The sequence below is a fragment of the Dama dama genome, chromosome 27 (genome assembly GCF_033118175.1).
Source record: "Dama dama isolate Ldn47 chromosome 27, ASM3311817v1, whole genome shotgun sequence".
Classification (NCBI taxonomy): domain Eukaryota; kingdom Metazoa; phylum Chordata; class Mammalia; order Artiodactyla; family Cervidae; genus Dama; species Dama dama.
Window position 1 is genome coordinate 26,160,746 of NC_083707.1, and position 23,487 is coordinate 26,184,232.

Consider the following 23,487-nt stretch of genomic DNA (forward strand, 5'->3'; position numbering starts at 1 on the left):
TTCTCAGCAGAACAAAAACTAAAAGAATATAGCAATACTAAACCTATCCTGAGAGATATAATGAATGGTCTTCTCTAAATAGAAAAGAGGCAAGAATATATAGGAAAGAGAAAATCACAACTGGAAAAGTAAATCACTTAAGCCAGTACACAGATTTTTTTTAAAGATCAGAAAGTTTTTGTGAAAGCAATGACAGCCACAATGAATAGCAAAAGGATAAACATGAAGATGTTAAAGAGGACATCAAAATCATAAAATGTGGGGGGAGGAGAGAAATAAAATGTAAATATTTTTAGAATGTGTTTGAGGTATATGACTACCAGTCTAAAGCAAGTTGATGTAGGAAGGGGTTAAACTACTTGAAAAACAAGATAACAACAAATGGAAACATTCAGTAGATTTACAAAAACCGAAAAGGAGAGAACACAAGCATAATGTAAAGGGAAATCATAAACTACAAAAAGGAAAAAAAAATACAAGTATCAACTGGAAAATAAGGTTTTAAGTGGCAATAGATACATATCTATCAATAATTATTTTAAATGTCACTGGATTAAATGCTGCAATTAGAAGACAAGGGAGGGCTTCTCTAGTGGTCCAGTGGTTGGGAATCCACCTTTCAATGCAAAGGACATTGGTTTGATGCCTGGTCTAGGAGGATCCCACAACTACTGAGCCCATGCACTGCAACTACTGAAACCCATGCGCCTGGAGCCCGTGCTCTGCAACAAGAGAAACCACTGCAATGAGTAGCCCACACACCACAACTAGAGAAAGCCTATGTGCAGCAATCAAGACTCATCACAGCCAGAAAGAAAGATGACTATGGATGGCAACAAGGGAGTGATAGACTGGAGTAAAATATGTGAAACAAGAGCCTACAATATGTTCCTTACAAGAGACCCACTTTAAGGCAAAGGACACACATATATTGAAAATGAGGGGGTGGAATAAGGTATCTTATGCAAATGGAAATGAAAATGGGGATCACTATCCATATCAGACCAAATAGATTTTAAAACAAAGGCCATAAAGAAAGTTATAGATGGACACTATATAATGATAAAGCAATCAGTATAAGAAGAGTATATTACACTTATCAAAATATTTGCACCCAATGTAGGAGCATCCAAATACATAGACAAATACCAAAAGACATAAAGGGAGAAACTGATGGGAATACAATAACAGGAGACTTTAACACCCACTCAATCAATAGATCTTCTAAACAGAAAATCAGTATATTTTCAGGACATTATTTCCAAAAAGACACTACACATTCTTTTTTAGTATAGTATACAGGGAACACTTTCTAGGATTGACCACATATTAGGCCACAAAACAAGCCTCAATAAACTAAAAGAGTATAGAAATTATTTCTGATCATAATATCTAAGCCTTTTCTCAGACCATAACAGCATGAAACTAGAAATCAACTACAGAAAAATAAGAAAATTGATTACATGGAATCAACATGCTACTAAAAACCAGTGAGTCAACAACAAAATCAAACAGGAAATCAAAAAATACCTCGAGATAAATGACGACAAAAGCAAAACCAAACAAAATCTATGGGATACAGCAAAAGCAGTTCTTAGAATAAAATTCATAGTGGTACATGCCTTTCTCAAAACATAAGAAAAATTTCAAACAACCTAATCTACCACCTAAAAGAATTAGAAAAAGAGCAAACAAAACCTAAAGTGAGCAGAAGGAAGGGAGGGAATAATAAAGATCAGAGAGGAAATAAAGATTTTTTTTTTATAAATAGAAAAAAGATCAACAAAACAAAGAGTTGCTTCATTGAGGAATAAACAAACTTGACAAACCTCTGGCCAGGCTCACCAAGAAGAAAGGAGCAAGGACCCAAATATACAAAATAAGAAATGAAAAAGGAGAAATAACCAATACCAAAAAAATTCTAAGAAACCGTAAGAGAATACTGTGAACAATTATATGCCAATAAATTCAATAGTCTAGAAGAAATGGACACGTTTCTAGAAACAGGCAGCCCACCAACACTGGATCAAAAAGAATAGATAATTGGAACAGACCAGTCACCAGAAGTGAAATGACATCTGTAATTTAAAAACTCCCTATAAACAAAAGTCCAGGACCAGATGATTTCACATGTGACTTCTACCAAACATACAGAGGAGAACTCATGCTGATCCTTCTCAAACTCTCCCAGAAGACTGAAGTGGAAAGCACCCTCCTAAAGACATTCTATGAAGCCACCATCACTCTGATACCAAAGCCAAAGACAGTACCAGAAAAGAAAATTACATGCCATTATCTCTGGTGAATATATATGCAAAAATTCTCAACAAAATATTAGCAAACCCCAAATCCAACAACACAAGAAAAGATCATAACACCACAACCAAGTTGGATTCATCCCGGGGTCACAAGGATGGTTCAATGTATGCAAATTAATCAGTATTATATACCACATAACAAAAGACAAAAACCACATGATGACTCAATAGATGCACAAAAAGCATTTAATAAAATTCAGCATCCATTCACAATAAAAACTCTTACCAAAGTGAGTATAGAGGGAAGATACTTTTCAATATGATAAAAGTTATTTATCACAATCCCACATCCAATATAATACTCAACTATGAAAAGCTGAAAGCCTTCCCACTAAATCCTGGAATAGGACAAGGATGCAAACTGTATTCAAGATAGTATTGGAAGTCCTAGCTACAGCAGTCAAACAGGAAAAAGAAATAAAAGATACCCAAATTGGAAAAGAAGAGGTAAAATTGTCATTATATGCAGATGATATGATACTATATATAGAAAACCCTAAAGACTCCACACAAAAACTACTAGATTGATACATGAATTCAGCAAAGTAGCAGGATACAAGATGAATATTAGGAAATCTGTTGCATTTCTTTACACTTAACAATGAACTATTAGAAAGGGAATGTAAAAAAAAAAAAAAATCCCTTTTAATTGCATCAAAAAAAAATAAAATACTTAGCAGTAAACCTGACCAAGGGAGTGAAAGACCTATATGCTGAGAACTGTAAAACATTAATAAAGGACACTGAAGATGATTCAAAGAAACAGAAGGATACTCCCATGCTCTTGGATTGGAAGAATTAATGTTGTTAAAATGGCCATACTACCCAAAGCAATCTACCCATGTCATGCGTATCCCTATGAAATACTCATGACATTTTCCACAGAACTAGAACAAATAATCCTATTGGAATCACAGAAGGCCCAGAATTGCCAAAGTAAACCTGAGGAAAAAGAACATAGATGAAGGCATAACACTCCCAGACTTCAGGCAATACAGAAAAGCTTGTTGTTGTATAGTTATGGAGTTGTATCCAACTCTTTTGCGACTCCATGGACTGTAGCCCATCAGGCTCCCCTGTCCATGGAATTTTCCAGGAAAAGAATACTGAAGTGGGTTGCCATTTTCTTCTCCAGGGAGTCTTCCCAACCCAGGGATCAAACCCACGTTTCTTGCATTGGCAGGCGAATTCTTTACCACTGAGCCACCTGGGAAGCCCAGTACAAAGCTACAGTAATTAAAACAGTATGGTACTGGCACAAAAACTGACATATGGATCAATGGAACAGAAGAGAGAGCCCAGAGATTAAATCCACAAAACCTACCATCAGTCTTCAACAGAAGAGGCAAAAACATACAGTGGAAAAAAGACAATCTCTTCAACAAATTGTGCTGAGAAAGTCAACAGCCACATGTAAATCAATGAAGTTAGAACACATCCTCACACCTTACACAAAAATAAACTCAAGATGACTTCAAGACTTAAATATAAAACATGGCACCATAAAACTAAGAGAAGAGAACATAGGCAAAATATTCTCTGACATAAATCATACCAATGTTTCCTGAGGTCAGTCTCCCAAGGCAATAGAAATAAAAACAGAAATAAACAAGTGGAACCTAATCAGACTTACAAGCTTTTGTACAATAAGAAAAACCATAAGATGAAAAGATAACCTACAGACTTGGAGAAAATACTGCAAACAATGCAACTGAGAGGGGCTTAACTTTCTAAATATACAAACAGCTCATATAACTTATGAACAGAAAGCAAATAACCCAGTTTAAAAATGGGCTGAAAAATTAAGCAGACTTTCTCTGAAGAAGACATAGATGGCCAACAGGCATATGAAAATGTGCTCAATATCATTAATTATTACAGAGATGGAAATCAAAACTACAGTGAGGTGTCAGTTTATACCAGTCAGAATGACCGTCATTTAAAAATTGGCCAATCACAAATGCTGGAGAGGGTGTGGTAAAAGGGGACCCTCCTACACTGTAGGTGGAAATGTAAATTGGTGCAGCCCCTATAGAGAACAGTATGGCGGTTCCTTCAACAATTAAAAATAGTTATTGTATGATCAATCCCACTCCTGGACATATATCCAGACAAGCTATAATTAAAAAAGACACATTCTCCCCAGTGTTCATAGCAGCAATATCTACAATGACCAACTCACAGACACAATCTAAATGTCAATCATCAGATGAATGGATAAACAAGATGTGGTACATATGTATAATGGAGTTCTACTCAGTCATAAAAAAAAGAAATAATGCCATTTGTAGCAACACAGATGGACCTAGATATGATCATACTAAGTCAGAAAGAGAAAAACAAATACCACATATACCATTATATGTGGAATTAAACTATGACACAAATGAACTTATCTACAAAATAGGAGCAGACTCACAGGAACAGACTTGTGTTTACCAAGGGGGAGGGAGGGATGGATTAGAAGTTTGGGATTAGCAGATGCAAACTATTATATACAGAATAAACAACAAGGTCTACTGTATAGCACAGGGAACTATATTCAATATCCTGTGATAAACCATAATGGAAAAGAGTATGTACACATATGTATAACTGAATCACTTTTCAGCACAGAAGAAATTAACACAACATTGGAAATCAACTATACTTCAACAAAATAAATTAAAAAAAAAATAATTGCTCCTACTCTGAATTTTTATTTTGTCTTTGGGCTTTCTCCTTCCTTTGAATATTAATATTAGAGAAGGCAAGTGGGGAGGGATAAATTAGGAGCTTGGAAATAACATACATACACTACTATATATAAAAGATACAGTATATCCATAATCCAATAAAAAAGTTAGGTGATATAAATTAAGCTAAAAAAAAAATTTAGGAAGGCACTAAAGGGAAGTTTTTCTTAAGTAAACCTGACATATTCATAGTCAAATTTAGATATTAAACAGGTTCATCTGGAAATGACTATTTACTTTTCAAAATAATTGCTTTACAAAAGGATTCACTCAGGATTCCACTAATTAACAAGGTCTCCTAAGGCATCTGACATTTAATTCATTTTAATTACAACCTTTGAGGAGTACTCGGTAAGCAAGGCATACCTGTGTTTCCCATTTGTTAGTTGAAATAACGACTGAATTATTACTGTGTTCTAGTAATCTTGAAACTAATTGCCTTCAGTTTTATGTAAGTTGTTTTTAAATGAAACCTTCTTGGCCAAGACATTGTTTTCTCCGGTGTCTACTGAAAGTCTCGATGATTAGAATGTTAATAAAGTCACTTTTTAGTCTCTGGGCTAGCCCTTGTTTCAAATCTGCACTCTTGGGTTTACCATTCGCACAAAATCACATTAATAGGAAGGTTATATCCTATTTCAGTGTATCTATCATGCATTATACTCCTTGCTCAGAGAAGGGCTTTATTCTCTGCCCCAATGGCATCATCTTTCTTCGGAGTCCAGGGAAGTACCCTGGAATTTAAACAAGTATTCTTTTCAGAGCTGCGGGCCCTTCTGGTTTCCCAGCAGCGGCCTCCTGTGCCCTCGGCCTTGACTCCTTTGCCCCAGGCCTGGAGGTTGGAGGCCATGGCAGACCCATGCCTGCCTTTGGTCCTTATCGTCCACATGCACAATGGCGAAAAAGAAATGCATGCATCTGAGAATCGTTATTTTGACTGTAAATCATATCTACCCTTGCGTAATTCATCAAAGAGACGTTCATTGATGGCCACATTGTCATTCTAAAACTTGAATTTCTGTTTGGCCTAGAATACCCCTGATGGGTATGTGACAGGGTTGTGAACTCTTTGTATAAAAGCCTCTTTATAAATCAGATTTCTTAAGGCTGTAATGATTGTGTTATCTGGGAGAGGGAGTGTGGGAAGAAATGTAAAATACAGGGCAGAGGGCATGCAGTCAAGGCAAAGTTACAAAGTTCAGGGAAGCTTGGTTACAAAACTCCTTTCTTCGTAACACTGACATGATCCCCGAGTCAGCTTTTTAAGAGAAGAAAACTCACAGTGAAGGTGAGTCCAGTTTTAGATCAAGCTCACCTAGTGTCTGTTTTCGGAATTATTGTCAGCATAAAAGCAATGATCCTGGGTCTGCCTAAGGATGGCTGCAGCCCTGGTGACCAAGCTGTGGTCTTTGAGCGCCAAGGTTTTCATCCACAGGCATGGGATGCCGGATTTTAGACTGTAGACAAGGACTCACGGAGTCTTATTGTCAGTTGCTTTCAGATCCACTGCTTGTATTCAGAAGTTGAGTAATTGCTGCTATGGGCTTCCCAGGTGGCTCAGTTGTAAAGAATCCACCTGCCAATACAGGAGACCCGGATTCGATCCCTGGGTTGGGAAGATCCCCTGGAGAAGGAAATGGGCGACCCACTCCAGTATTCTTGCCTGGAGAATACCATGGACAGAGGAGCCTGGCAGGCTACAGTCAATGGGTTGCAAGAGTTGGACATGACTTAGTGACTAAACAACAGTCGCTGCTATGAAATTTTTCTCCCCCAGAAAAAGTTCAGCAAGGAACATGTCGTTGTAAGTATTCCATTTTCCTAAGCTGTCTCATTGGTCCAGTTGGTGAATGAATGGGGTGTGAAAGTGTCATTTCTTTCATAAGCCAAGTAGAGTGTTCTGAGAAGCTAAGACTTTCCAAGAAGCATCATCAGACTAAAAAAGCCCCCATTCCTTTGCTGAGTAGCTTCATAGGCACGCTGTGTGTCTTTTGTTTGTTGTGTTGTTTTAATCCCTAGAAAGTGTCAGAAAGAGAAAGTCACAGAAGAAAGTATTTTGTGTGTATAAGATACTCCAGTTGTATGTAATGTTTGAATTTTTGTCTGCTAAACATTGACATTTACCCATTTCCAACCATGCTATAACACGCTTTGTATTTGTAACACATTCTCATGCATTGTCTTTAACATGTGACTATTTAGGGAGAAGACCTTGTTTTCCATTTTTCATAAATTATTGGTCCTTCAGATGGGGCTCAGTTCCCCCCACCAGCTAAACAGACTTTCATCTATGAGGAGTGAGGAGGAGAAAGGATCCTTTAAATGTCTATTCCAGGAGTCAGGAAACCAAGTTACACTTTCTGGAGAGTATTCTGAAAATAAAGAGTCCCACTCTGTGATGCATGAGATTCTGACCACAGGTTGGAATTGGGCTTTGATCTTGTCAACCACCTTCACATAGCTACATAAAGCTTTCCGAAGTCACTTATTCTACCGGATGTGGCCATCTTTGCTCTGCTTGTGTGCTAAGTTGCTTGGGTCGTGTCCAACTCTTTGCAACCCTATGTACCACAGCCCGCCAGGCTCCTCTGTCCATGGGATTCTCCAGGCAAGAAGATTGGAGTGCATTGCTGTACCCTCTTCCAGGCGATCTTCCTGACCCAGCGATCAAACCTGCATCTCTTACCTGCAGTGGCAGGCAGGTTCTTTACCACTAGCACCACCTGGGACGCTCTTAGATAATAAGCTGCCATTATTTTTCTGGTTTAACGTGGCCAGTACTGGCCCGGGGAAAGCAGAGCACTGTGGGGAAGTGTGTTCTGTCTGTCCCTGGAGTCAGTGTACACTCAACCTCCAGGTCATGTGCGTGCATGTACCCACTCAGGCACGTTTTCAAGTTTCTTCCAAGAAAAAAGCCGCGCCTCCTTCAGTCCAGTATCCCTGCCTGATGGCTCCTCCCCTTCCTTCTTGGAAGGACTGGTCTGTCCTCACTAACTCCTCCCTGGCCTCCTGTTCCGGCTTTGACTCCCCTGGAATCTGCTTCTGGTTTTCTCACTCAACTGAAGCTTCATGTGCTAAGATCCTCAGTGACCTGCTAACTGTCACACATCTTCCCGACCTGCCTGGACTTCTGGCCGTCCCTGTCTTCACCCCATCCCTCTCCTGAGCTGTCCTCCCCACCGTCAGCTTCTGTGACTCCAGCAGGGCCTGTTCCCTGCTGTGAGCAGTGAGATGCGGGCCCTGTGTTTCTCCGCCTTGGTCTCCTCCTCTGCCGCCTCTTAGCGGTCCAGCCCTCTTCTCGTCTTCAGATTCTATCAATAGAACACTGAGCTCAAACTCTCTTCGACCCTGAACTCCTCGGTTTCTCCCAGCGCCCGTTCTTCCCAAGTGTCTGTCTGAATCAACAGCACCAGGATTTGTCTCGCCTTCTGAGCCCCCAGACCAAATCATCATTCTAGGGGTGCTTTCCTGCCTCTCTCCTACACTCACGACTCCTTCCGCCTCCAGCCTTCCTCAGCTTAATTTCCTATGAGTTTGTCCTTCCCCTGCCTCTTGAATCATCCATGATCCTCCCACGGATCTGCGTTCCACCTTCTGCTCTTACGGAACCTGTTTCTATCTGTGTCGTGTGCTGGCCTCCATCACCCCCCTCCCAGCTAATTCCCGGGGCTCCTCGTTCCTGTCAGCCCTACTCCGCACCCTCTCAATGAGCCTGTGTGGGCACTCCGCACGGAACTGAACAAGTCAGTCGTAAGTGGAATTCACGTTGTTCGTAGGGAAAAGGGAAGTGATGCATGTTCTTCAGACTTGCAGGGGCAGTGGGGTAGATGGTCCCTGCGGTCTGGCCGTTAGTCCCCAGACGGACCCCTCCCACAGCTTCCTTCAAACCCCACTAGGGAACTGTGTGCATTCGAGGCAGTCACTTGGCAATGCCTCGCTGAACAGATGCCTCGTAGACTAGAGAGAAGTGAGGTTCTAGAAAGGGCGGAGCTCACTATTCATCCTCTCAATAAATCAGCTCTCTGATTAGCCCTGGGTTGGCAGTCTGCACCTTGAACACTGGGGAGAAGTATCTTACTCCGGGCAGCAGTATCTTATCTCTGATAAGATTGGATCATTGAACGTTGCTGTAGAAAAGGGACAAGACTTGTAAAGGGGCAAGGATGAGAAGATTGTGCAGGGTGGGGGTGGGGGGTTCTGCTGGAAAGAAAGGCTTTAGACCAGAGAACTGCTGATAAAGCCAGGCTCTGGGTATGGGTGGGAGCTTGCTCGCCCTGAATTCGTGCTGTGGATTGACCCCATCATAACCAGGTGCCAGGAGCTTGGTGTAAGCACTCAAGCTGCTCATCACCAGAGATCACTCACCAGGAGGCAAAAGTCACCCATAACCTGTGACAGGTAATGATACCTGCCTCAGACTCAATGCCATCTGCTTGCTTAGCTCCAGCCTTAGGGGGTTTATTCTTGGTCATCCAAATACCTCCGCCCCCATGCTTCCCTAATGAAGCCACAACATTTCCCAGTTCAGAAATAACTGTCATTTTCACTGATACCACGTACAGGTTAGTGGTGGCAGAGTTGATGGTGGTCACTGAGACCAAGTCTGCTACACACCTTTTTTCCCCTAAATTGATACCAATATGAAGACACACACACACAAATCAACTTGTAGCCCAGATGACTTATCAATAACAGTTTCCACATAAAAATATAAAAGGCATTCTTATGGTATACGTTTAAAAATAAAATGCCTTGTGTTTGTCAGGTGACATCCAGTAACCTCTGCCTGGCATTCTAGGTGACATATTTGGGCCAGGGGTGACAAGTCCCCAAACTCTGTCATCCACAGAGCAGTAAGAACAATGACCACAGACCCTAGCATGTCCACTTTCCAGCTCCTTGAATATACATGGAGAGTGAGTAAATATAAACGGCATCTGTGCAGAGTTCAGAAGCAGCGACGCGTGCTGATGGCGTGTGTGACGTTCCCAAACGGCACCTGTAGTGGTCAGGGCTGGGCCTTAGGCGGTGACGAGGGCGGGGGTGTGGGGGGCAGTTGGAACTAAAGCAGAGACAGGCAGGAAAAGTACAAGGAATAAGTTTAGGTGACACTGAACCTTCCCCACTGGAGGGACCTGTCATATAGCGGAGAGCAGGGGAAATACTAGAAAGATGGCATCAAATGGGAGGAAATCACTAGAAAGACTGCTGCAGGCCTCGGTGGGAGGCAGGAGAAGCGGGACTTTGTCCATAGTCAGAGGGGCCACAGGAGATGGGAAGTAACATGATGAAAGCCACATGCTGAGACTTTTAGAAGGAATGTGCTGAAAATGTAGCACTTCAGCATGAAACGGAATATGAGGGAAAACTGGAAATAGGGTGATTGGCCCTCGGGTCTTGTAAATTACCTTTGATTGTCAGATGAAATACATTTCAAGCCACAGCTACTTTTCTCTTGGATACAAATGTCCCGTGATGAATTAAATCCAAAGAAAAGTAGAATGATTTCTGTTGAAAGGATGTAAGAGTTAGGAAGTAAGATGGCACCATAAACCCTGTGATGTGTACCCTCGGAACCCCAAAGCATATATAATTTTTCCCATAAAATACACTGCTGTCCAACTTCCTTCAAGCACCCACATCTGCAGCCACAAGTTGAAAGTAACACGTGGAGACACATCTGTCTGCACAGCTGTGAGCAGGGCTCACCCACCACGGCTGCCCTGCCACACCTGCTGGGCAAGGCACGAATTTGTGCCTCCACCGTGTACGGCTCAGTTCTCATCCAGGACAGGGTCCCTCTGAAGTCAGGTGTTGTTTTATTTTTAACTACCTTTGTCTCCTAAATGGGTTTCAGATAAGCCTAGCTCTTGAAGTCATGTGATTACACCCAAACTGCCTTCTCAACCCACTCCAGTATTCTTGCCCAGAGAATCCCATGGACAGAGGAGCCTGGCAAGCTGTAGTCCACAGGGTCATAAAGAGTCAGACACGACTGAAGTGACTTAACAACACTGCCTTCTCGTCACAGGGGAAGAGCTCTTTTTCCTGGCCTCATGTTAGTATCTCCTCACTGATAGATCCCAAGAGTGAGCAGCTCTATCATTCATTCACACACACACACACACACACACACACCCCTTTGTTCTTGAATTCCTTTCAAGAGTCATGTGGCCATCTCAGGAGCTTTCCGTATTTCAAGTGCTGTTTGGAGTTTAGCTGGAAAGGCTCTCAGTCAGCCAAGCTTACCTCACCAGGCCCTGTCACCTACAAACACCTCTTTTTATTAATAGTACTCTTTCCACCCCCAACCTATGGGGAAGCTCTTAGGACTGACTACCCAGTTAGGCAAGGAGGAGGCAGAAGCAGCTGTCAGGGACCTTGAGTGCCTGGGGTTATGAGAGAAGAGAGGGCTTCCCAGAGGTCAAATTCAACTACATGTGGCTGCTTTTCTGTGTTCCAAGACCTAGATCAGCCAGTGATCCTAGGGCAGAAACCAACACAATATTGTAAAGTCATATCCTTCCATTAAAAATAAATACATTTTTTAAATGGGATTGTAATTGACATCTTAGCATATCATCATTGACATCTAGGTCAGCGATCCCTAATTAAGTGTATTTAACGACTAATTCCAAAATTTAGAAGTTTCTAAATCAGATTCAGCCTTAACCCTCATACTTCTCTCTAATCCCCTATTGAAAAGTGACTATTTTTAAAATCAAAAAATTGACAAGACTCCTTATCCTCTCACGTTTTCCATGATTCTTGTCATTCTAGCATAAACAGAACCAGGTACATCTATAGAAGTTACACCCATCCACCCTAGACTCTAAAGACATTCCTTAAGAAAGAAAAGAAACACAGTTGGCTCCTTTACAGTTTGCTAGCAAAACGGAAACACTGTTTTACTTATTTTGTAATTAGTCCATGCTTCCAAAAGTCAGGGAGGGGAGCAGCCAGCCAGAGCTTTGCAGTGTCCTGGTTGCTTCTCAGCTTCTGCAGAAGACCCCAAAGTGGGGCAAGAGCCCCCTGGGCCAGCTTACAGGCCTCTCTCCTCCCTATCCAAACCTCATTGCCTCCACCACCACCTTCTTAAGAAAAGCTCAAAAGGGGAAAGCCTGCAGCTGGTGAAGAAAATCCGCTGCTCTGAATATTTTGTTTCAGCCTAAAGAGCCGCTGAGATGAAAACTTGTTATCTGGTGGGTCCTCTGTGTGGGAGCAGACCCAGGGAGAAATGCCAAAGGATGAGACCTAATGGCTTCCATTTCGCTTAGAGTTGAGATTTGCCGGGTCACACGGGGTCACACAACTGTTCTTAATGGCTGGTTTTCTACTGCAAGTGAATCAGGCCTTGGAAGCCAGTTCGAGGCCGGGTGCAGCGTAGGTGGTAGACAGTGTGATGTAACGGGAGCACATCTCATTTAGTCTTCAGCAGACTCCCAACCAAAAGGTAATGGGAGCTGTTATTTCATTGTCTTCGTTACCCCAGGGCCCCTGAGATGGAGGAATCGAGGCAAGGGTGGGGGGAAAAAAAGGTGGAAACACAGCCTAAAAGCACGCAAAGCCTTTTTCTTTCTTTCTTTTTTTTTTTTTTTGAGTCAGAATTGGCTCAGTTTTTCCCTATGGAGTTAAGGCTAGAGTAGCTGAATCAGGTATAAACTGCCCCCTGCTGTCTGACAGAGAGAAGTACATAAAATATCTGCTTCATTATAAAGAACCATGTTCTCAATGCCGACTGTGAATCTCAGACAAGCCGGGTGAAGACAGGCTGCTGCTGGCTCGGGTCACCTGCCTCCTCTCTGGTGGGAAGATGAAGGAGGGCGAGAGAGGCAGAGTCAGCTCTTACACACAGCACTATTTTGGGGATTTGGAGAGCGGCCTCATTCCACCATCTGCCGCCTTGTTTCTCAGAGTATGTATGGTCTGTGGTCCAGCCTGGCTTGCATCACCCGGGGAGCTTGTTAGAAAAATGCAGAGCCTCAGGCCCCACCCTTGGCTACTGAGTCAGAATCTGCAAGAAACAAGATCCCCAGGGGATTGAGGTGCACATTTACCCGTGAGAAGCCGTGGAGAAGCTTTTCCATTAGGCAAGGAATGGATCCAAACCTCTGCCCCTAAGGTTTGGATCAAGTCGAATTCAGCTTGAACAGTGAAGAAACACCACTCCCCAGGAGAATGGCATCCTCTAGTAAGCTTGTAATCTCTCTACACCCTTACTTTCTTCCTGCTCCTCTTTTCTGCGTCCCCACGGATCACCAGCGCCCTCGCTGGGCTGTCCTTCCCCGCTGCTTGCTACATTTCAGCAGCATTTGCCAAACTGGTTTCTTGCAAAATCGCCCCACGTCTGGCAGCCCCCTGTCGGCTCCGGTCTCCCCTCCGCTCCGTCCCGTCCATCGCAGCTGGTGTCGCGTCAGAGCAGCCTCGGGCCCCTCCGGGTCGCGTGTCGCTAACCCCGCGTGTTCTCTTCTGCGCCAGGTCCGGGAAGAGTGCCGGCTCCTGAACGCGCCGCCGGTCCCGCCCCGCAGCGCAAAGCCTCAGTCCACCAGCCCCTCGGTCCCTCCTCGCACAGCCAAGCCGGCGCGGCCGCAGACTCGCTCGCCCAGCCCCACCTTGTCCTACTATTCTTCAGGGCTGCACGACATGTAAGTCCTATGCCAGCGCCCGCTTCCCCCACGGGCCCCTCAGCAGCCAAGGCCCCCGGTCCTTGCAGACAGTGTCAGGGAGCCGACCCCTCTCCGCGGTGATAGGAAAGGCAGTTTTTCTCTTTTTATTTTTACTGGACGAGCATCGACCCTGTTGGTTCTGAGCTCGGATGGAGGAGCCAGTGGTATAAGCAGACTGCAGAGTCTGTGCGGGGTTCAGTGATAAGCCTAGCCAATGCTGCTCTCCACTCTGACTTCAGCCCAGCAGACAGCAACTGCCAGGGAGACGCGGGATCACAGGGGTGCTGCCTCCACTGAATGTCCACCCAGAGCCGGGGTCCCTTCCTGACCATCCCTGTCAGACCGCCTTCCATTTCCATCCTCCCAGTGCCCTGAGCAAATGCTTCTGCAGTGTGGCTCATTCCATGGTTGGCACAGGCTGAGAACTTTTTTTTTTTTTTTTTAAGAAATCTTTCATTATATTACATTATATCTATCTCTATGTAACTTTCAACTGTTTCTTGTGTCTAGAGAAACAAATTTGGGTCTACCCACTTCTCTTGGTCAGGCTGTGAAACCGTGAGGTCAGCCGTGAATGTACCCCTTCTCTTCTCCCAAAGAGGCGGACTCAGTTCCACCCACTGCCCACCCCACCCCACCTCGGTCACCCACCTCTGAGCACACTCGGGTTTTATGGTTGTTCTGAAGATAGCGCCCCAGAGCTGCAGGGATCACATGTGCTCCTGGCAGGCTACAGCAGCTCTCCTTGGCAGGTGTTTTTCGTTCTCTGGACATTTAAATCTTTGTGCTGGTGTTAACTGCGCAGAAACCAAGGCAAGCGTAAGCACTGTATTTGAAACCTTTCTTTCAGCCTCGCACTCCTGGATGGATAGGTCATCAGTGGTGGTGATGTAGTCCTGTCCTTGGAGCACAAGACACCCACTAACTCTTCCCTCACGCCCCCCACCCCCTTGCCCACTGCAGATATCACTGATCAATCAGACCCTATTGATGATAAGCCCAAACAGCGCTAAAGATTTTTCTCATCACAAAGATCCAGGCACTCACTCACAAGTGATTTTCTTGTAGTTAAAAATCTATTTGCCATCTCTGCTGTAGCTTATTAAATCAGTATCTTCATATCCATAGCTACTGATGTATTTTAGTAATTTAAAGAGTCTTTAAAATTTTTTTTGTTTTAAAGTGAGGTTAAGTAGATACTTTATTGAATTCATGATAAGAAATATTTGCTTCCTAACAACGTTTTTGTACTCAGAAGTGACATCGATGGGCTAAAGCTAGGCTGGATGTTTCGCTGTCACTTTCTCACTCACCCCTCTCTCTATGTGTTTGGCTTTTAAGCAGCGTCACTAAAAGTGAGACGAGTCCCTCCGAGAGCGCTCCCGTGTCCTGCTACCCGTGTAACCGAGTGAAGGCGGAGTCCGTGGACCCCAAGTCCCCGTGCGGCAGCCCGACTTCTGAAGCTCTGTCCTCCAGGCTCTCGTGGCCAAACCATTACTCGGGAGCGTCGGAGACCCACACCAGGAGCGACTTCCTGCTGGATCCGAGCCGCAGCTACAGTTACCCCCGGCAGAAGACGCCGGGCACGCCCAAGAGAAACTGCCCGGCCGCCTTCGAGCTGGACGGCCGCGAGCTGGCCGCCAGCCCGCCCGGGCCAGGCCCCGCGGAGCCCGCGGGCTGTCCCAAGTCGGCCAGCTACTGCCTGGAGCGCTCGGGCGACAGGAGCCTGGTGGGCGGGCCGGCCAAGCAGAGCAGCTCCTGCCCGGCCTTGCCCCCCAGGGCCCCGAGGCCGCTGGAAGAGAAAGCGGCCCCGGACACCCCGCCTCTGCCCCTGCAAATCGACGGTGCTGAGGAAGCCCCCAAGTCCGGGTCGCCGGACCTGTCCGAGGACGCCTACTTCGTGCAGAAGGGCGCGCAGGACCTCCTCTCCGCGCCCTACCCCTTCTCGTCGCCCATCCACCTGCAGCTGGCCCCCCGCTCCTGCGGCGACGGGTCCCCGTGGCAGCCGCCCGCCGACCTGTCGGGACTCTCGGTCGAAGAGGTGTCCAAGTCCCTGAGGTTCATCGGGCTGTCAGAGGACGTCATCGTGTTCTTCGTGACCGAAAAGATCGACGGCAATCTGCTCGTTCAGCTCACGGAGGAAATCCTCTCAGAGGATTTCAAACTGAGCAAACTGCAGGTGAAGAAAATCCTGCAGTTCATTAACGGCTGGAGACCCAAAATATAGCCAAATAAGCCCAGCTGGCAAGGAGCAAAACTGAGAACCGTGTTGTGCTAGATGGGACTGGCTGGGACACGGTTTCATGGATTTCTTTTTTTTTTTTTTTTTTTTTTTGCACTAAAAACCTTCGCTGTAAATAGGGATAAGAGAAAAACTCTTACTATGCAGATTACGATTTTTGAATGGTGAACAGGCTATTTTGTACATCAATAAAAATGCTGTACAGAACACTTAGAGGTGTGCCTTGTACGTCACTCAACACTCAACAGCTGCTAAAAGACAAAAGGCATGTTCAGAGAAATACTTCTTACCCAAGTAGGTTTATGCAAGAAGGTCTGATATTTATTTACAAAATAGCCAAAGCTGAGAAACAAACATAAGAAATCTTTAACACACACACACACACACACACACACACACTTTTGAACAATCCCCTCCTCTGGGAGAATCGACTTCAGACAGTTAACTCTAGTCTATGCTCTGTTGTTTGGACTGATCAGTGCTAATCGTTTTCCTCTTGTGCCTGAAAATGTTAGTGATGTGAAATGACACTGCAATGTTATGTGCTTGATGGGGATCTTTTTATCAAAAGGCGTTTTATCAAGTCTTGTGCTGGTAGAGGGTCTAAGACGTCCTTAGAAATAATAAATCATGACCACAACAATTTACCTGTAGCTGCTAATTTTATTGAGCAGAGAAAAGATACCCAGACTATATATGTGTATGTATATTTATCTAGACATGATACAAATGTATGTTTTCAACATCCATATGAGTCTGATCTTTTAGGTAACATCTGTTCACTTTGAGATATCCACTGAAAGTTTGGGGCCATTAACTAAGTCAACTCTTGGGTAGAGTGGACAGAATAATGTCAAAGATTCTCAGAACCCTGTCCCTCAAAGCTCAGTCTTACCAGGCTCCAGCATGGAAAACTTGGAACAAACCAGTACAGAGTCTGTATTGAAGAGTTAAGTTGAATTTTAAACCTGTTATAGGCTGGGTTTTGCATAGAATACTCCCATGCCCATTCATGTCTGGGGAACTGATCATTTCTACTGAGTGATAATTCTCGGGTTTGAGGGTCTTCTTCTCCTGGTACCTGGTGATGAGGGGTCTGGAGAGCAGTTTTCAGAGCCATGTCTCATATTCAACATGCTTTGTGCTTTAGGAGAGCTCGGAAGTCAGACACCGCCCTCTGCTTTGATCTGTGCTATGTCTGTTGCATCATTTTTTAGAGCATCAGTAAGAGTTCTTGTCTAGTTCGGAAACCTCTTCTTTCCTCTCGTCCAAAGAAAATACATGATTTACCATACTTTCATTCCAACAGTTCCAGAACCCAGTCTGACAGTTTTTGCCAAACATGATTAACTATTCCAAAATACGATGGCATCAATATCGTTCTTGACTTTTTGAAGGAATATAAATCTTAGAAACATTTTCCTTCTCTGAACAGGTTATCATCCTCAGCCCTGCGATCCTGAAGTCTGTCCCCACATTCCAGATGGACAGACAGCCACCCAGGTGTCAGCGTGACAAGCAGGATTGGCTTGTATGTTATTATCTGCTCTTCCTGCTCATCAAAATGAGTCCACAAGTGGAAAGACAAAACCCACCAGTTCTAATTTTGCAGACCTTTTCAATATGGCTTAATTTCTTGACATGAAAAATATTTTTAATCCATCTCGTTTAGAATTGAGGTGAATTAGAACTGAGGTGAATTGATACATTGTCTCATTTTCCATCTTAAATCTTTTTTTTAATAAAGCCTTTTTCCCTTCACATGTCTCTCAAAATGCAAATACTCTAGGTTAAAAGTACCCCATAAAAAGAATACCCTGTAAAATTTGTCAGACTGGCTCACCTCTTCATAAGTAACTGGCAAGTCTGTGTACAAGCTTCCAGTACTGCACTTAGATGGCATATAGCCGCTCTGACTTTTCCTGTTGGGCAACCATCCTTCAGTGCCAGGGGCAACCCCTTAGGTAAAGTTAACCTCTCAGAACCTTTCTTTAAAATAAAATCAGGAGGCTGTTGAATAGTAGCAAGTTTTCTCTGACAAAATCTTGTTTAACCCATTGGTGAATCCTTACGCCCAGACACCGTTCTCAATTCAGGAGGGAGGAATAGGTGGATTTGAGTTTACTATGAAGGTTGCCCCACATGAACAACTGATTCTTTTTATCTTTTTTTTCCTTTAAAAAAAAAAAAGTTGTTTTTTTCGTCTTGGCTTATGTACGTTGAGTTTGTATTGACGGCAACATAGAGACTCCGTGAGGGCAGGGACTATATGGCCTTTTAGTCACACACTCAAAATTCACTGAGCATCATTTGTGTGCTGGGCACCATGCTAGGATGACTTGACAGGTTGATATCAAGAACAGTTCCTGCCCTCTTGAAACTCATAATGTTTATATTTAAAACCACAGTTGTTGAGACTGAGTCTGTGTAAGAGAAACATGAAATCTCCTGAGCAGTTGGATATAGCGACAGTTAAGTGTGCTCTGTCTTTCAAAAAGCCACAGATGGAAAAAATGGCAGCCTCTATGAAAAGAGTATCAAAGAAACACGACAAGACCATCAAAGCTTGGAAAGCGTTGGAGACACAAAACATCTCTGAGTCCCACTGGCTAGTATTCTTTTCTACTGACTGGAATTTTGTTTTAATTGGTAATAAGTATCTTCTGGCATGTCTGAAGCCACATGGCACCCTGACTAGACAAGGCCTGCATAGCCACAGAGAATCATGACAAGAAATGCAGAACAGGGGTAGGAAGGAGACAGCCCTTCCCTTCTTGAGCTGCGATTTTGCGTTGAAAAGCAGTATAGAAAGACCCCCACACCCAGAATCGTTTCTAACCAACCAAGTCAGGACAGGACATCTCTGGCAGGTGCCTCACAGTCTGTGCACTGACCCCCAAGGCCTGGGAGAAAGTGTCCAAACAGGACTCTTATTTGGGGTCCTTAAATTCATGGCTAAAATCATCACGACCCCCATCAGAAAGGAAACTCAGCAATAAATCAAACCAAGCAGCGAAAATGTAAAATGTGGGTCCGACTCACATTGGGAGGGCGAACTCAAGCACTCACAGATCAGTTCCCTCTCAAGATCTCATAAACGCCTGCATGTTCTCTCTCTTTTAAGTCGAGCTGCTCAACTTTATGAACTGTGAAATTTACATTGAGACCCTTTCAACCCACATATGCCGTTCAAGTTTATGAAGTTGCAGCGAGCTGCCCGTTCGACTAAATTGCAATGTTTATTCTTGTCTCATGTAGAAATAAAACAATCTTATGGGGAAATATTATGACTGTCCATTCCAACTGTTTTCAGACACATGGGTAAACACCCTCTGGCGACATTCCAGAACCAACTGTACATTGTCCACACAACTCCTCAAGCAGTTCAGGGAGTGGGTGTGGATGAATAGAGGGCCCATCACCTAACCAACACTCCGTGTCACACACAAGTCACTACTCCTCATGCCTAAAGAGTGTGAGGTTAACGTTTTGAATAACAAACTGGAAAACCAGACAGTTCTCCAAAGACCCTAGTGAACTGTTCAAAGACATTTCAACTTCAGTGAAATGTGAAATCTGTTGTTGGACACAAGACTTTTAGAAATTTACCACCACTATGCCAATTCCCACTATTTTTCTCGTAATGGCACCAGACTGCTGGGGCAAGAAAAATAAAATAGCCAGAGGGCAAATAATGAAAAGTAGGACTTTTACACGGTGGGGCTGTGATAGTGCGAGATTCTGATGGCTACTTCTTAGCCAGTCACGTCGTTTAGTCTTCAGAACTTGGTGTTTGAACATTTGTCTCCTTGTGAAAGCCAGAAACCAAGGGTAAACGTGATTTGTGTTGAAACTGTGTACAAACATCTTCTGTAATTTTGCTGCTCTTAATTTTTAGGCTGTGAGTTTTGTAATGAGCTTATCGGATTATGAATTCCTTTTGTCTCCAATCTCATGTTGTAAGGCTCAGATCATTTCTTAAATATAAACATCTCCCATTCTCATATGAAGTTCCCTTTAAAATATCATTTCAGCTCAGCCTAAAAATTCAACTCCATCAAAAATGTGGGCGTTTTCCTTGACTTAAATGGAAATGGTTTATTCTTTTCAAAGGATTTTGTAACCATCTTTACAGTTTCTTGGCTTGGAACCTGGGGTTAACAGTTGCACTGTTTCCAGAGCATTATCTATGGGCCCGATGTGTACCTCAAGATAAACATGGTTATGTTGTGTCTAAAAAAAATTCATCATTGATTTCAGTGGTTCTGAAATGTCTATAAATAAAGAAATTTTAAAAGTTGCTCTTCTGGCATTGATTCCTTAGTGAGTTGGGCCCTAGTGCATGGCTTTCCAGACACTCTCTTCCCCATCCTCTTGAAGCAGAAGGGAACTCGTCTGAAGAGATTCTGAAGATTGCAAGTCCACTCCATATTGACAAGAGATTGAAGACTGGCTATCATATCATAAATGGAAGAAACCGCGAACCAGGTAACCCAATGGCGTGCAAAGAGAATCTAGTACCTGTGCAATCAGGAGATATGAGAAAAGACAAATACAGATGAACTGGTGAGCCTTAAAAGAGAGTAGGGAACTTCCCCGACAGTTCAGTGGTTAAGACACTCTGCTTCTACTGCAGGGGGCATGGCTTCAGTCCCTAGGTCAGGGAACTAAGGAATGCCGCATGCCACATGGCAGCAGCCCAAAAAATAAAAACACATTTTGAAAATAATAATTGGTGGGGGAGGGGTAAATTAGAAGTTTGGAATTAACAGATGCACACTACTACATATAAAATAGATAAACAACAAGGGCCAACTGTATAGCACAGGAAACTATATTCAATAATTTATAATAACAGAAAGAATCTGAAAAAGAATATAGATGGGGAGATAGATAACTAAATCACTTTGCTATACACCTGAAACTAATGCAACTTTGTAAGTCAACCATACTTCAGCTAAACAACTAAAATTGGGATTTCCCTGGTGGTCCAGTGGTTAGGATTCCATGGTCCCCATGCAGGGGGGACATGGGTTCAATCCCTGGTCAGGGAACTAAGATCCCACATGCCATGTGGTACAGCCAAAAAAAAAGGCAAAAATAAAATTTTTAATAAAAGTAATAATACACATTCATACAGAGAAAAGAAAAGCAATAGAAATGTGTGTCTCTTTGGCTTATGTATAATTTCTATAATTACAGTTAACAAGGAGCAGAAGTGATTGAAGGATCTAGAGAAAGACAGGAGCATTCAGCACCCTGCAGCATTCACCAGTCAGTTTTACAGAGAAGTGGGAGAGTAAAAGCAAGTTAAGGAAGTTTTATTGTCCTTGAAATAGCATGAAGCAGCTCAAGACCATCTTACTGAGCAGTTCAGGGGAAGGCTGAAGACTGGGGGGAGAATGATCTGAAGTCCTCATCTGGCTAGGATCTCCCCAGCTTCACAGTCATCAGAGAATCTGCCTGCCTTCTTTTGCTGAACAAAGCATCCCCAAATCATTCCAACTTATACTTAAACCTTCAACCCTTCTGCCCTATTTCACAGGGATTAAAACCTGCAACTAAACCCGCCAGGGGGCCCCTTTCCAGATTTCAGGGATGTGTGTTGGGTGAACCTATAGGACTGACATCACTGGGCTAAAATGTCCAAGGATCTACCCCGAGTTTCTAGAAGTACTTACATCAGCTATACACGAGGACATGAGACTCCCCCAAATTTAATATTGCTGAGTAAATTTGAGTTGAGAAATATATTTGGTTAGAGGACTCACAGACAGAAAACAAACCAGTGATTGCCAAGGGGGAGGCAAGTAGAAGAGGGAAGGACCAGGAGTTTGGAATTAATATGCAAACTAGTACATATAGAATGGATAAACAAGTTCCTACTGGATAGCACAAGGAGCTGTATTCAATATCCTATGATAAACCATGATGGAAAATAATATGAAAAAGACTATACATGTATAACTCAATCATTTTGCTGTATAGCAGAAATTAACACAACATTGGAAATCAACTTGAATAAAACAAATTTTAAAAGTTTTTTAAAGAAATATATTGGGTTAGAATCAGATTTCCTCCAAATCCTACCTATCTCAGGTAGGTTCAGTTCAGTTCAGTTGCTCAGTCGTGTCTGACTTTTTGCAACCCCATGAATCACAGCACACCAGGCCTCCCTGTCCATCACCACCTCCTGGAGTTTACTCAAACTCATGTCCATCGAGTTGGTGATGCCATCCAGCCATCTCATCCTCTGTCGTCCCCTTCTCCTCCTGCCCCCAATCCCTCCCAGCATCAGGGTCTTTTCCAATGAGTCAACTCTTCGCATGAGGTGGCCAAAGTATTGGAGTTTCAGCTTCAGCATCAGTCCTTCCAGTGAACACCCAGGACTGATCTCCTTTAGGATGGACTGGTTGGATCTCCTTGCAGTCCAAGGGACTCTCAAGAGTCTTCTCCAACACCACAGTTCAAAAGCATCAATTTTTCTGCACTCAGCTTTCTTCACAGTCCAACTCTCACATCCATACATGACCACTGGAAAAACCATAGGCTTGACTAGACGGACCTTTGTTGACAAAGTAATGTCTCTGCTTTTTAATATGCTATCTAGGCTGGTCATAACTTTCCTTCCAAAGAGTAAGCGTCTTTTAATTTCATGGCTGCAATCACCATCTGCAGTGATTTTGGAGCCCCAAAAAATAAATTCTGACACTGCTTCCCACTGTTTCCCCATCTATTTCCCATGAAGTGATGGGACCAGATGCCATGATTTTAGTTTTCTGAATGTTGAGTTTTAAGCCAACTTTTTCACTCTCCTCTTTCACTTTCATCAAGAGGCTTTTTAGTTCCTCTTCACTTTCTGCCATAGGGTGGCATCATCTGCATATCTGAGGTTATTGATATTTCTCCTGGCAATCTTGATTCCAACTTGTGCTTCCTCCAGCCCAGTTTTTCTCATGATGTACTCTGCATAGAAGTTAAATAAGCAGGGTGACAATATACAACCTTGATGTACTCCTTTTCCTATTTGGAACCAGTCAGTTGTTCCATGTCCAGTTCTCACTGTTGCTTCCTGGCCTGCATACAGGTTTCTCAAGATGCGGGTCAGGTGGTCTGGTATGCCCTTCTCTTTCAGAGTTTTCCACAGTTTATTGTGATCCACACAGTCAAAGGCTTTGTCATAGTCAATAAAGCAGAAATAGATGTTTTTCTGGAACTCTCTTGCTTTTTCGATGATCCAGCGGATGTTGGCATTTTGGTTCCTCTGCCTTTTCTAAAACCAGCTTGAACATCTGGAAGTTCACGGTTCACGTATTGCTGAAGCCTGGCATGGAGAATTTTGAGCATTACTTTACTAGCGTGTGAGATGAGTGCAATTGTGCGGTAGTTTGAGCATTCTTTGGGATTGCCTTTCTTTGGGATTGGAATGAAAACTGACCTTTTCCAGTCCTGTGGCCACTGCTGAGTTTTCCAAATTTGCTGACATATTGAGTGCGGCACTTTCACAGCATCATCTTTCAGGATTT

The 23,487-nt window shown here is 43.5% G+C and overlaps 1 protein-coding gene across 3 annotated transcripts in view; it reads left to right on the plus strand.

Moving 5' to 3' along the window:
- The window catches only part of GAREM1 (GRB2 associated regulator of MAPK1 subtype 1), a 222,205-nt gene extending 201,944 nt beyond the window's left edge, over positions 1 to 20,261 (plus strand). For 2 of the 3 annotated variants that reach the window (XM_061131155.1, XM_061131157.1), the window contains 2 exons: positions 13,532 to 13,698; positions 15,061 to 20,261. In XM_061131155.1, coding sequence (XP_060987138.1) covers positions 13,532 to 13,698; positions 15,061 to 15,946 — 1,053 coding nt within the window. In that variant the 3' untranslated portion in view covers positions 15,947 to 20,261. The remainder of the gene's footprint in view (positions 1 to 13,531; positions 13,699 to 15,060) is intronic. The other variant, XM_061131156.1, reaches the window with a different exon arrangement.
- Positions 20,262 to 23,487: the final 3,226 nt, after the last annotated feature.